This window comes from Pseudoliparis swirei, chromosome 1, assembly GCF_029220125.1.
Source record: "Pseudoliparis swirei isolate HS2019 ecotype Mariana Trench chromosome 1, NWPU_hadal_v1, whole genome shotgun sequence".
Taxonomy (NCBI): Eukaryota; Metazoa; Chordata; class Actinopteri; order Perciformes; family Liparidae; genus Pseudoliparis; species Pseudoliparis swirei.
Window position 1 is genome coordinate 6863876 of NC_079388.1, and position 13667 is coordinate 6877542.

The following is a 13667-nucleotide window of genomic DNA, read 5'->3' on the forward strand; positions in this document are numbered from 1 at the left end:
AAGTATGTAAGAACACGCAGGAACATTTATTAAAAGTGAAAAAGAATCCATCCTTGTGAATGTTATACTTTTATATATATTTTGCTCATTAATACAAAATATGTGAAATAGCCTGAGTTAGTCTTATTTGTATACCCGTTATCTCTGTTGAAAAATAGTAAAACAAAAAGCTAACAAAAGTTATAAGTAACTTCTAAGATTTGTTTAAATTGTGTTTCTCCTGTGTATTATTTATTATAATTATTTAAAACATACTTATTCAAAAATGTCTTTAGAAAAAAATGTGAATTTGAATGTCTTTTCCAGGACAACTGTCCATCTCCATTTGTGTGAGTGTCATACAGTAGATCGTTATGGTGAGATTGTTTGTTAAAGCTGGTTTCCAAGCTCAATAATTAACATCTCATTTCAGTATATTTCATACATTTAGAATATTTTCACTTTATTAATTTTTTTAAAGAACAAAAAACAGTAGAACACTTGACTTAGCAGTGACACTTGACTTAATAATACAATTTCCTTAATAAATAAGGGGATGGGGGGAAACAACTATTGTCAGTGTATTATATTTATTCTCTTGAAGCCAGCTTCTTTATCCAACATAGAAAAAATATAATTATAATTAGCAATTTGCACCTTGTTATGGCTTACCAATTTACCAATTAAAATATTAACTTACAAACATTGTGACCCACTATGAACAGTGAGCATATATTATATTATGGTAACGAAGTACAGCTAAGCCGATAGCAGCCGTTATGTGCAATGTCAGATAACAGCTGTTATGGATCAGTTGATGTTGTCGTAACTTTCATGACCACTTCCTCCCACGTGGGACTTTCCTCACACCTCTCATCGGGAGCTCTCACACAGCTCTCTCCACATCCACCTGACAAAAGAAATAACAAAATAATGCCTTTATTTATATTCCTAACCCCACAGATTCCATGAAAAACCCACACAACAATGCTCAAACTATTTGCACAAAACACAAATACAAGAAACATTGCACCAAACATTGCACCAAACAAGCCAAGACACAGAACCAGAAAAACCAGGCCAGAAGAAGATCTTCCAAAAATCAAGAAGAAGAGAATAGAACATTCTGATAGATCAAACAAACAAAATCAATAAAATGCAATCAAAAATCAAATCCATCAAAATCCAAATCTGTGAGGCAAAATCCAGCATACACATGAAAACAAACAACTTACAATATATTTAAACAAAAATTATTTTAACAACATTAAAATAATAATTTAATATATTAATATTAATATATTTTATATTTTTTTATCTGACAATAATATAGATATACATTGTTCGATTCTGTCACAATAAACAGCACACCTCATTTCAATCACAATGATATATTCCACAATATACACAAACAAATTAACTGAAATGTAATTTTCAAATAATCAACAACTCAATCACAAAATACTTGAAACAAAATCAAATCATTGAAACATCAAACGCCACACAAACAAACAACATTAAACAAAACATGAAAAAAATGAGCATACAGATTAGAAACACAAAACAGACGAAATCGGGCTGTACAAAACATAGTAAAAAAATCAGGCTGAGGGCACGAGTCGTGATCGGGAATGACTCAGGGCCATTTCTAGAGGTCCCAGGACTCCAGGATCTATATTGGCATTCAGATTTCCCATTTGATTTCATTTATGACTCCCAGGAACCAATAACTTTATAATATTTTTTCACCTTTTCCATCTGATTCCATTTCTCATTTTTTTGAAATTTGAAAACCATATTTAAGACAAAAAACAACCAAAGTGAAATCTGAAATTTTTCATTTTTAAAAATTCAATAAATTTCTCATATTTTTTTAAATTTAAACAAAGGCCTGGCGGAAACAAACAAAGCCTTTTCTTCAGACAAATAATCAAAGCTAAAGACACACAAAGCACAGTCAAACCATCAACTCAATCAATAGAGCACTAAAGTTGAGTTGCACCATCAAAAATGGAGGAATTGAGAGGACATTCAACATCAGGGAAACTCAATTATATCATCCAAAGAACCATGTTTAGCAGGCAAGTGACATTTGTGTTTTTACATGACCAAATGGTATAACACAAATTTGATTGTATTTTCCATTTAGTACAACACAAAGAAAAGGCATTTCAATCAATTTCATATTTCATTCATGTTTTGTTGATATGAAGTAAAATGACTTTTTCCTGTTCACAATTTCCTTGAATAGTATTCTTTTAACATTTATTTTCATTTGAAAGCCTGATTTTTGCATATTATTTCATATTATTTTTAACAAGTTTTAAATTCATTTTTTTTACATTTGTGAACAAATGGAAGTTCATCCAAACAATATTCCAGAAAATATTCCCCACGTTGTCAGAAACACTCAAAAAAACAAATGGCAAAATGATCCACATCCACATCCCCTCCCCCATCACACTTTACCTCCCCACTCTCCTCCTCCCTCCTCGAACTCTTGCTCTCCTCCACTCTCCCCTCCCCCTCTCCCAGCATCTCCTCTCCTCCTCCCCCTCCACCTCCTCCATCCTCCTCCTGCCTCCTTTCCTCTCCTCTCTCCACACTCATCTCCTCCACAGGTCCCATTTTGTTCCAGGAGGTCTGGTTTGAAACAATTCAGGTTTAAACGGTTTCCTGTTCTCATCTTAATGATTCTTAAAAACAACTTTTATTAAACAAGAGGATTTAAGAAATTTATTTTTAAAGGAAAAATTCTTTTTTTTTTGCTTAATTTATTTAATAATTTTATATAAATTGTATAGTGAATTAAATTCAAAAAAATATTTGCATGTTGCAAATTTTGTATTATTTGGAAATAAAAGTATGAATGTACATCAAAATATTACCAATATTTTATTTGTGAAATTGCATCTGCTGAGTTTATTGAAATTTCATTGACTTTGCATTAAATGGTTTAAATAATTCGTATATGAGAGTTTTTATTGAAGCTGAATGATGATAAATGTTTCAATATAGCAAATAAATGCAAAAAGCATATCAGCGAAGTAAAGAATACTAGACATTTATTTTATGCATGACTAAATAAAATGTACATAAGAATTAAGCGATGAGTCTTTTTTAGCACAGTTACAAGAAATAAATAAATGTTTTCCAGCATCTGACAAAAAGAAATGTGTGTAGCTCTGGATAAGTGCAAGTCGTTGTGCATATTTCAGTTAAATGCTTAGGGACAGCAACTGTCTAGCAACAAGCGCTTTTTTTTAGTTTGTTGACTTACTAGAGTTTTTAAATTTGTTCATTCTCTTGTGAGCTTTTAGTGCAGTGTTAACAGACTTTTATTTGTTTAGTCGAGGTGAACATCGACAAGCAAAACTTTATTGTGTCTTGGAATGTGTGCCAAGTACAACAGGCAGGCCAAAAACAAAGCCCTAGCTTGGTGCTGCAGCCACATGACAGATGTGAGCAGGTGGATCTTTTGGGCAGGTGCAGATATGAGAGAATGCAGCGCCGCGCAGAGCCGTCAGCAAACTGGCAGAGGTGAGAGGAGTGGGGGGAAGCAGGCTGTGATAGAGCTCCCTGGCAGCAGAGGGGCGATGGACGCTAGAATCCCTGACAATTAACCTCACTAGGGTGGATATTTCAGGCACAATAGAGGCAGTCCAAGAAAGAGGATTAGTTAAGGAAATCAACACAGGGTTTTGTGAGTTAAGAGTGTTATTTGGAATTTAATCTGATTTTGTTCACTTTTTCAGATAAATTTTCCTGAGTTTAGAGTGAGCTGGTAAATTTTGTTTTGACCAATAATATCACATATTAAATAATATTAGTTTATTTTTATGCTAGTTAAATTTTAGAGAACGTATATTGTAAGAAAAGAAAGAAAGACAAATTTCAAAATTTTTATATGAAATCGAAATGAATAACCATAATAGTGAGCAAAATTTCAGACCCGTTCTTAAAAATCTTACAAGAAACAAAAGGCACATTTTTGGTTTCCAGAGTCTGAACTGCCTAAGCCTACATATGAAGAGGAAGAAGGAGGAGGAGGAGGCAGTCTCACTGTGACACTGTGACATGATGCCGTGGGTTCAGATGGGGGAAGGGAAGGAGGCCTGCCGTCAAACAGCCTGAAGGGCATCAGCGAGAGGGCGACAAGTGGTCAAGAGAATCACCGCCGCAAAGGGGTAGCTTATAAGCAGACTTTGCTTATAAATACACTATTGTTTATTTAACTAGAGGTCAGTCACGGGCCAATCGAGGGCTGGAGAAATTCCTCTGCAGAGAAGAGCACCAAACTCTAGTTTCTCTTTTCACTCTTGTGTCCATTATTCAAGTCTTTGAGGTGGAGTGGTTGAGTGTCGGAGTCGCGTTTAGAGATTTAAAAGAGTGCACGGCGTCACTTCCTCATGTCGATCCGCATTCCTCGTTTAGAAGCACTGAAGAAGATTGAAAGAGGAAGTGAGCAAAAACATGCAGTGTGACCGTCGAGTTTCTGTGAGACGGAACAAGAAGCCAGTAATCACCTCTAATCCTCTCAGTGTGACTGTCATCTTTTGAGACCACCATTAAGTTAATTCACATCTTTCTGTTACACGTCTTTCTCTTTCCATTTCACCCACATCAAACTAACGGTGGGCGGCATGCTGACATTAACACTCACTTATACAGTGGAGCGTCAGCGTGGTCAACAGTTTGCCAAGATTCCAGTCTAACAAACCAAATCCCCGCTAGGAAACAGCCAAGAAGATACAAAGAGAGAATTGTCTGAGAGGAAGGGAGGGCTGACTCATCAAAAACTGCAGAATTGGTGCGAGGGAACAAGGAAGCAGTCTGCAACACACACACACAGGCTGAAGGGAATTAGCAGCAGTTTAACTTTTACACAGGAAAAGAAAAATCTATATAATTAGATATGTAAAGACAAATTATAAAATGCATAAATACAGTCATCCCCACAAGGAGCTGAGAAGAACAGAAAAAAAAGAGTATTTCTGCTCGGCAGAGAGTTCTAATATGACCTTAAACTGCAGTGAGATTTATGGAGTTACTGTAAATACCAGTGTGGTTCTTTGCATGCATCCACAGAATCAAGCAAGTGATGTCAAGTAGGCAAACACAATGGGAAAAAAACAAGGGAGGAAGTTGTTGGCTTCCTGTTGTTGTGGTTTCCTACTCAACTGTTTAGTCTCAAATGAAGCCTGCAAACCTTCTGCAGATGCTTAAACAAACAAAGAGGTGCTAAATGAAACCATTTTCTATTACTTTGCACTTACAATTACCTTAATTGTAGTAAAGAAAGCAGCTCACAGCTTAATTTGACTGTCTCTCTGTGGTTGTGTATGTCAATAATAAACTATGGGAATGAATAAAAAAACATGTTCTGCTGTCTACACGTTAAAATATGTATACAAGATCATTATCATGTGGTAAAAGTCTAAAGTCTGTAAATAATCAGACCCAAGAAGCAAATAGCAAAGCAGATCCCTCCAGGATTGTGTGGCTAAGAATCAAGATGTCGTGCTTGATAAGGCTTTAACCGGCTTAGTCCGTCACTGTGATCGTACTCCTCAATCAAAAGGGATGTTCTCCAAGACGACGAGGTGTTGCCCTCTCAACAACCTCTCGTGAAGTCTGGAAAGCGACCATCCCTTTGAAAATCAGAAGTCAATCAGATCTTCCAACATGACATTAAAATGAGTTATTGTCTCGTCTTTGGTGCGCTTGCTTGCATGATTAGTGGACAATACGTCATTTAGTTTGCTCACATTTATGCGAGTGAAAAGCAAACAAACTAAACTAAACACTCACCTTTTTGGAGTCTCTCTGTTCTTGACCAGACAGGACTTGTCTAGATTCTGATATCCACCAACCACCTCGATCTCCTCCACTGTGGGGTACTTCTTCTTCACAGGCTCGGCCGCAGCGGAGGCCGCCTGGTCCTGCTCCGATGAGCCGTTTGAAGGTTTCGACCCTCCTGCCGTGGACCCCGTCGAGGGTCCCGTCACTCCACTGCCAGCAGGCTTTTTTGGGGCGATAGTGATGGTGACCCCTCTCTTCACTTGGCCTCCAGAGGCACTCCTGACGGAGAAGAGCGTGGGCGACGGGGTTGGAGATGGAGAGACACTCGGAGACCGGGAAGGAGATGGGGAGGCCGGCGTCGGGGCGTAATCCGACCGCTTCAGAGTGCTGTCCGGCGATTGGCTCCTGAGAAGTGAGGGGGCGACCGTGGTCGCTTGGTTAGTTTCTTTCAGCTGAGATGTTGGAGAACGGACTCGTCGAGGAGACGCATTGGGATTCGATTTTGACGTTTCTTCATCGTTTTCCGGGGTCTTTTCATCGTCCTTTACCTGGTGCTTTAACACTCCTCTGGGGCTTTGATGCCCCTTCGTCCCCCTGTCCTTCAGGAGGGTGTTTGGTGACCCACAAGACTTCAGCGTTTCCTGCTCTCTCAGCTGAAACCGCTCTATCTGTCGTTGTATTGCCTGAACCCCACAAATGTCCTCACCCGAGAATGTCTTGCTGTCGCCCCGCCGCGCGTTGGACACGAGGGGCTTCACCTTCACGAGGTGAACTGATGGGACGTCTGCGGTCCTCTCCCTCAGGCACAAGCCCGACCTCAAGCCACCCGTCTCCAATTTGTATATCCGGCTCATGGCTGCGAGGGAGTTGGAATGAGGCGTTAAAGGGGAGAACGATTTCACGGGGTCGAGAGGCGATGTGTGATCCTCTTCCTCCTGTTTGGAGAGCTCCTCCTCCTCCTCGCTTTCGTCTTCTCTGTTCAGGTGTTGGCTCCTGTGGCGCCTCAGCTCTTCATCCACATGTTCCACAGGGTCGTGGTCACCCTCAGATATCTGGAAGCTGTCACAGATAACTTGGGAGGTGGCAGTGGCGTACCCGCTTGTCACTTCCTCGGCTCCGACGGCTTGCGAGAATGGGGCAGAAACAGGAAGTGGGAGGCAGGTTTTCAACGAGCCGACTTCCTGCGTGACGTCAAACGCAGCCGTGGACGTCTGCGCTGCTGCGTCTTCCTGTCCCCTCTCCGCTTCGACCGGCTTCCGCATCCGAGCTGCAGCTTCCCACTCGTTCTCCATGTCAGCTCCCCTCTCGTCACGCCCGTCCCCGGGTGCCCAAGTGTCGTTTAACTCTGCACCTTCACTCCCGCCGCCACCTCGTGCCTCTCTTTGTCTCAGCTTCTCCTGCTCCCTCTGCCTTATTTTCTCTCGCAGGGACTCGATGCGGCTCAGAGGTTTTCCGATTCTCCAGCTATCCCTCCTCTCAACCCCTTGACCCCCTTCCCAGTCTTTCCCCTCGCCTCGTTGACCCACGGCCTTTTTTCTCTCGACTGTTTCTTCTGCAACGTAAAACACACTTCTGGGGATTTGAATCTCCGGGGGAACTGGAGGGATCCCCGTGGGTGCCAACCTTTTTGGAGATCTGGGGGTTGCATCATTAAGGAGTGTCGTTGATCCAATCTCCTGATCGGACCCTTTGGTCATTTCATATGCAGCCTTGTGAGTCCGTTCTCCTTTCTCGTTGGTATAAATAGTTGTGTCTCCTATTTTTTCTATTTTACTTATAAGCTCCTCCGTGTGTTGGGACAAAATGGAGTGTGCGATGTATGGTCCTTGTGGCCCTAAAGTGCTCCACTGGTGGAGCTCTCGAGCCCTATCAGCACAGAGCAGACTGGAGCACTCGGTGAAAGCTGATTCGGCGTGGCTCAACGTTTCAGGTGGGATTGTGCTTTCGAATCCCTCTTCCATCCGACAATCCAACACCTTTTCATTCCAAACGTGCTCCTCAACCTGTACTCCCGCCTCTGGGGGTTTCCCTACACTCGTCTCCTTTTCTAGACTTTTCTCACCAGACTTTTCTCTTTCGGCTCTCGCTCTCCCCTCCTGCCTGATCGCAACTCTTATAGCAAACGAGATTCCTTCGGTGTTTTTGACCGATGCCGCTGTGAACCCCTCGTCTCCATCTGCGTCGCTTGCCCTCTCCAAAGCCCTCGCATCGACAGGCTCTGCTTTCTTAACTTCGCTCCTGTGTTGGAGGGAGGGACACATTTCGGCTTCATCTCTCCTCTTCTTCCCCTTTCCATCCTTATTTTTTGAATGTCCATCTTTTTGCAATCCAAACCGGTCTTTATCTATAAGCCGTGTGCACCCCAGTTTGGTCTTTGTGACCTCCTTCCCTAAACCCGCGGCATTGACCCACGGCCCTGCGCTCTTGTCTGAATGTATACTCTCACGAGTTTTCCTCGCATTCTCATCATCTAAACCGTTCTCTTTGCCACAGAGGACCCGATCGGAGAAGCTAAATGAGCGTTTCGGTCCACCTTTCAGGAACATATTCCTCTCTTCTGCCTCTGATTGTTGGTCATCTTCATCTGAGAGTTTTCTCCTCCCAGGCCGGAGGAAAATATCAGAGCTTTTGGATCGAGAGGGCTTGGGGTGCTGTCCGAATTTACTCAGCAGCTGGCTGACCCTCCCTCCCTTTTCAACAAACACGGCATCATCCACGCTGTCCTTCCTGTCGTCTTTAATAACCGCCGCCTGGCCCCATGGTCTCGCTTTCTCTTTTTCTCCCAGCCAGGACTCGTCTCTTCTGAGCTCCCTGCCCAAACTATCCTTCCTTACATCCATGCTGCACTTTATCTCTCCATCCTCTCGACCCGAACCTCTCCTTCCTCTCATTACTTCTGGACTCCTCTCTTCAGGGCTTGCCGAGGGCTGTATGATCAGAACTTCAGAGGCTCGGATCTCGGTGATGCTCCCTCCTGCTGCAAGGATCTCCCTCAGGTCCATCTTCATCCCTCTCTTCAGCTGCTGGTCCTCCTCAGGCCTCTCTCTCTCTGCTTCCCTCCATCTAGCCTTTCTCTCTTCGCTGCCTCTCCTATCCTGCTCAATGATGATGATGTTATTGGCTCGGATGGTCCGAAGACAAGACCCGAGGGGAGAAAACGAACTAGATGGCGGATCTGTTTCTTTTTCCTCCTCGTCTTTTCTTACTATAATTAATTCTCGCTCCCTGGCTGCATCTTTAACTGATTCTATCCATTGGTTGTTATGCTCTTTTTCTCTTCCTTGACTCCTGTCCCTGCTCCTCTCTTGTTCTCTTCCTTGACTTCTGTCCCTGCTCCTCTCTTTTTCTCTTCCTTGACTCCTGTCCTTGTCACTCAGGCCATCAGAAGCAGAGCTGACATCCACCTGCAGCAGAGAGACATCTCTCTCCTTTTCCCTGTCACCTAAACCATCCTGCTTGGCCTTCCTCCGATGTATGATCTCTCGCTTCCAGGCGGGCATGTTGGCAAACTTCTCCTCCTCCTCTTTCTCTCTCATCTCTCGCTCCTCCTCCTCTTTCCTTTTTTTCTCGAGCAGGAGTTGCTTCCATTCCAGCAGACAGGAGACAGACATGACAGAAAACGTTTCGAATAACGTTGATGTTCCTCTTAAAAGCTTCTGGGAATTGTCTGCAAATAAGAAGAACACATATTTTAATAAATGTTCTATACACCCATGTTAAATAGCTGTGAACATCACCCAAATATGTAACTTTTAGAAAGGTATTTACTATAAAATTCCAAACTGCACAATTTCAATATAAATCGACGTGTTTGTAACGGAGTTCAAAGTGCACTTTGTGATTTCTTATTTTCAATGTATTATATTTAATTTTGTTTGTTGTTCAACAATTCTGTTCACTGTATTTGCATTTTATTTGAATTAGTTTTTATAGTTTTTTTTACAGTATTTCTAAAATCTGTTTCTTGCTGAAACTAACTTAAGTCCGTTACACGTTTACAATGTTTAATAGCATATATAAAAATGAAAATGTTTGCAGAATTACACTGTGGAACAACATTTGCAGAACAACCCTGTTCTACCTTTCTCAAAATAATATCATAAACATCAAATGAACTTGCAGCACAGAATGCACATGCACCAGGACATCTCTCTCCACTTTTGTCTCACATTTATGAAGAAAGTGTGAAATCAAACTCACCAGAAGAGACCCACAGATGTTGGTAGGCCTATATGCGCTTCGACTTTAAAAATGTTCATCTCCACTTGGCGTCTTCCACTCTTTGACAGAAGAAGAAAAATCTCCGTCGCCAATAAATACCAGATAAATAAATAAATGCCAAAACGCCTGTTTTAACAACAGACGTCAAATCACCGGCGACCCGACTGCGACCTCGGTCGTCGGCGTAGTAGTGTCCAGCCACGGAGTGGCTGCACGGTAATCCGATAATGACATTACATTCTGTCAGGAGAGTTTAGTGGCACACAGCATGTTGTCGGATCGGAGAAAAGGCGTTTAAAGAACAGAGCCGTCTGCACCTCCACCCTCAGCTCATCCCTCCTCCCCGCGGGGCTAATTGGGGAAAAAAGATGGAGGTGGAGGGGTGCGTGACACGGGCTGCGGTGTCAGCAGGGCAGAGCTCATAGCTGCAGGAGTTTAGCCAGGTTTGGTTAAACCATTAAAAAATATATATAATTACTTTAATATTTTCTTTTTCTTTTTCTGACAGGGACGAACATGCAACTCTAATTTGTATAATGCTTGTTTCACCCACCAGGAATAAAACTATTTCAACAAAACACAATCTAATTCACTGATTGGCCGGAAAATGCAAAGCAGGAAATAAAAGGTCACGTGGCTTTCAAGAGTCATAATAATAGAGAATGTGAATGTCAAAAGTAGCTTCTCAAACTGGTGTGATTGGGCCTTTAAAAATAAACAACACCCCTAATAATACAACACGAACAGACAATAAATAAACATCTTACACAGCTACTGCACGCAGTTTATTAGATTTATTCATTCAACATGACAATACTAAAAGTTATTCGTCTCATTACAGCGAGGCCACAGCGCAGTCATCTCATACATACAATGCATGTTCAAGAGAGATCAGTACTTTTGAAGTTCGAATAAAATATTTAGAAAAGGCCACTTTATTTACTTTGTTCATGACATTACTGACGCCAACACAGAATGAAGCACCTGAGGAAATACATTAATAATCTCAGAGGCCATTGTTTGACAAGTATGTGGTTTTTGGGAAAATCTAAAAAAATCTTCAAAATGTTTGTGCATTTGGCACTTTGTATGTTGAGGCTTATATAAATATACTATATTATTATGAATAAAATAAAGAATATTTGACTTAATTAATTTAGTTCATTTGATTTAAATGTTTTAATAATATCAAATTTGGACACAAACTTTACAATAAAACCTCCTATACTGTGATTACATTTAGGAATCTCTGTTCCCAAATGAATTCAGAATAAAGAGCCGCCAAAATATTTAATCAATATTGTGCTTTCAACTAGTGGTATAAAATCTCCCTTTCTGGAGCCCCATGAATTACTTAGTATTTTCATGGTTATTTAGTCTAAAATTAAGTATGTTATACTTAACACTGTCTAGTAGGATTTACTTAATCCTTCAACAGTAAAAGTTACTTAGTTAGTGTTAGTGCAAATTGTTACGAGGATTTTATTAAGTAAATCCTACAAGTTATTTCTTTGAGTGCATATACAGTAAAAAGACCACGTTTAAACGGACAGTGTCAAGGTTAGTTTGCATTGAGCAGAGACAGCCAGAGCCTCTTATTCAGCGCAGCAGATGACCCGGCTCATTGAGAAGTCACTTGTGTGCCACTTCTGCTCATTTTAAGACAGCAGTTAGTTTGAAGCTTCACACGACAGCAGGAAGAAGGCGGTTTCCGTCACGTCTCCTTGTGGCCGCAGGGCTCGGCGCTGCCCCGCTGCGGCTCGGCAAAGAGCTGCAGCTTGTGGTTAAGCCGGACGCAGAGGTAGGCCAAATCCTGTTTGTCCAGAGAGTGTGCCACGGCCAGGTAGGTCGACAGAGTCCCCGCCAGCAGGAGCCGGTCCAGGGTCAAGGCCGGCAGGACCCACAGCACGACGCCGAGCTCAAGGCACACCGGGTGGCGGAGGTGAGACAGGAGGCGCCGGGCCCCAGGTGACTTGTAAGTCAGAGGGTCCCCTAAACCGAGACAGTTGTTGTAAACCTGAGAGAGAGGAGGGGAGGGTGAGAAGGAGGATGAGAGAGACAAAGTAGGTTAAGCAGGCAGTACTGATAACAAGTCAAACTATTTATGTTTTTCATAACCACTGACAGAGACACGAAAGTCTAATTAAAATTCAAGAAAACGGAGTTGGATGTTTCACGTTTCACTGTGTATGTTATTCATTTTTCTGACACATACTGTCTGCACCTCATCAAGTGTTGAATCCACCGCCTTTCTTGTCTGTCTTTCCTCTTCTCTCTTTGTTTCCTTTCCATTTACTCTCACATGAAGGCAGAATTACCCCAAATATTTGTGGAAATGTTATGCCGATTAGCTACCTGCTTGATGCCCATCAGTTCCGGGTAATCGAAGATCATGAAGATGCTGCAGATGATTGCCCAGCAGAGGAAGTGCAGAACGAAGCAGAGCACAGGGAACCAGATACTCCAGGGTGCATGACGCACCGACCACAAGCAGGGGGCGCCCATCACAGGCTGCCAGTAACGCATGATGATCTAACGTGTGGGGGAAAGAGGGTGATGATGCAGAGTGGTGGCGAGAAATGACATCTAATATAAAGCCCCAAAACATGTTTAACTTGAACGCTGATGGTCTGCGTTGCAGTACCTGGAGTGCCAGTGCTGTGGTGAAGCAGTAAGCCGTCCTGTTGAGGGGCCCCAGCACCGAGTGGAGGGCCTGTTTGACGGGGGAACGAGCCAGCAGACTGTGCTGCATGATGAAGAGAACCAGCAGCCCCAGATCCATGAAGAGAGACCCGAGGACAGAGCTGTCCCGCAGGGCCACCGACCACGGTATAGAGTCTGAGGTGAGGAGAAAGGTTACATTTGAAACTGGAATATTGTAATTTAATACGATTTGACCTTGATTTTAAAAAATATGTAAGTGACTTGTAAAAATTAACGATTGAGAACAGGAATTGACCTGAAGAGCTTAGAACAAATTCGGACTGAAGAAAAGGTTGTAGCCCAACGTGGGGCTCGAACCCACGACCCTGAGATTAAGAGTCTCATGCTCTACCGACTGAGCTAGCCGGGCACTGACACATGCTGGTGAAAAAGTGTCATATGAAAAAAACACTCAAAGTAATCCTGATTTTACTTGATTCACGATATTATACATGAAGCACCGCGTTGCTGCTGCTATTACCGCGTAACTAACGCCAAGCAGCCGGAGAATCGCACCGACTGACCGCAGAGCATCTTTTAATGTTAAATAATAACTCCTCCACTAAAAGTTAGCCGGAGTTCACTTCGCACGGTCGGCTGCCAGCAGCAGAGACACCCGCTTACCTTGACAGAGCGTCGTGTCCCCGGTGATGTTGTGGTAAATGGCTCGAAATGATATAAACCGAATAAATTCTGCACCGGATATGAACACAAACGCCGTGTTGAGGAGACACACGGCGCAGAGAGCCAGACCCCGCAGCCCGACTGACGCCATGTCAATCAGCGACTTCATTAACCAACTGGAGATTCTTCCGGGAGAGTTCTGTTGTAGTACCGAATATGGACACACGGTGTCGCCTCAGAATGACAGGTGCATACAGTGAGTTTACTGGCAGTCAAAGTGGTATCTTATGGGGGGATTTCACTCTCAGGGCAACGTGATAATACACAATAATGATATT

At 42.6% G+C, this 13667-nt stretch overlaps 2 protein-coding genes and 1 non-coding gene across 3 annotated transcripts; all 3 read right to left on the minus strand.

Annotated features, from left to right (window-relative positions):
- Positions 1–5744: 5744 nt before the first annotated feature.
- On the minus strand, positions 5745–10307 carry ppp1r18 (protein phosphatase 1, regulatory subunit 18). The gene is made up of 2 exons (XM_056415329.1): positions 9982–10307; positions 5745–9448 (listed from the first exon to the last, which is right to left on the minus strand). The coding sequence occupies exon 2, from the start codon at positions 9390–9392 to the stop codon at positions 5787–5789; it is 3606 nt and encodes a 1201-aa protein (XP_056271304.1). The 5' UTR covers positions 9393–9448; positions 9982–10307; the 3' UTR covers positions 5745–5786.
- Positions 10308–10774: 467 nt separating this feature from the next.
- Positions 10775–13582, minus strand: nrm (nurim). Its single transcript, XM_056417556.1, has 4 exons — positions 13330–13582; positions 12647–12840; positions 12358–12534; positions 10775–12019 (listed from the first exon to the last, which is right to left on the minus strand). Exons 1-4 carry the CDS (start codon positions 13496–13498, stop codon positions 11717–11719), a joined length of 843 nt encoding a protein of 280 aa, XP_056273531.1. The 5' UTR covers positions 13499–13582; the 3' UTR covers positions 10775–11716.
- trnak-cuu (transfer RNA lysine (anticodon CUU)) lies at positions 13003–13075 on the minus strand. Its single transcript has one exon. It is a non-coding gene; the product is annotated as a tRNA-Lys (tRNA).
- Positions 13583–13667: the final 85 nt, after the last annotated feature.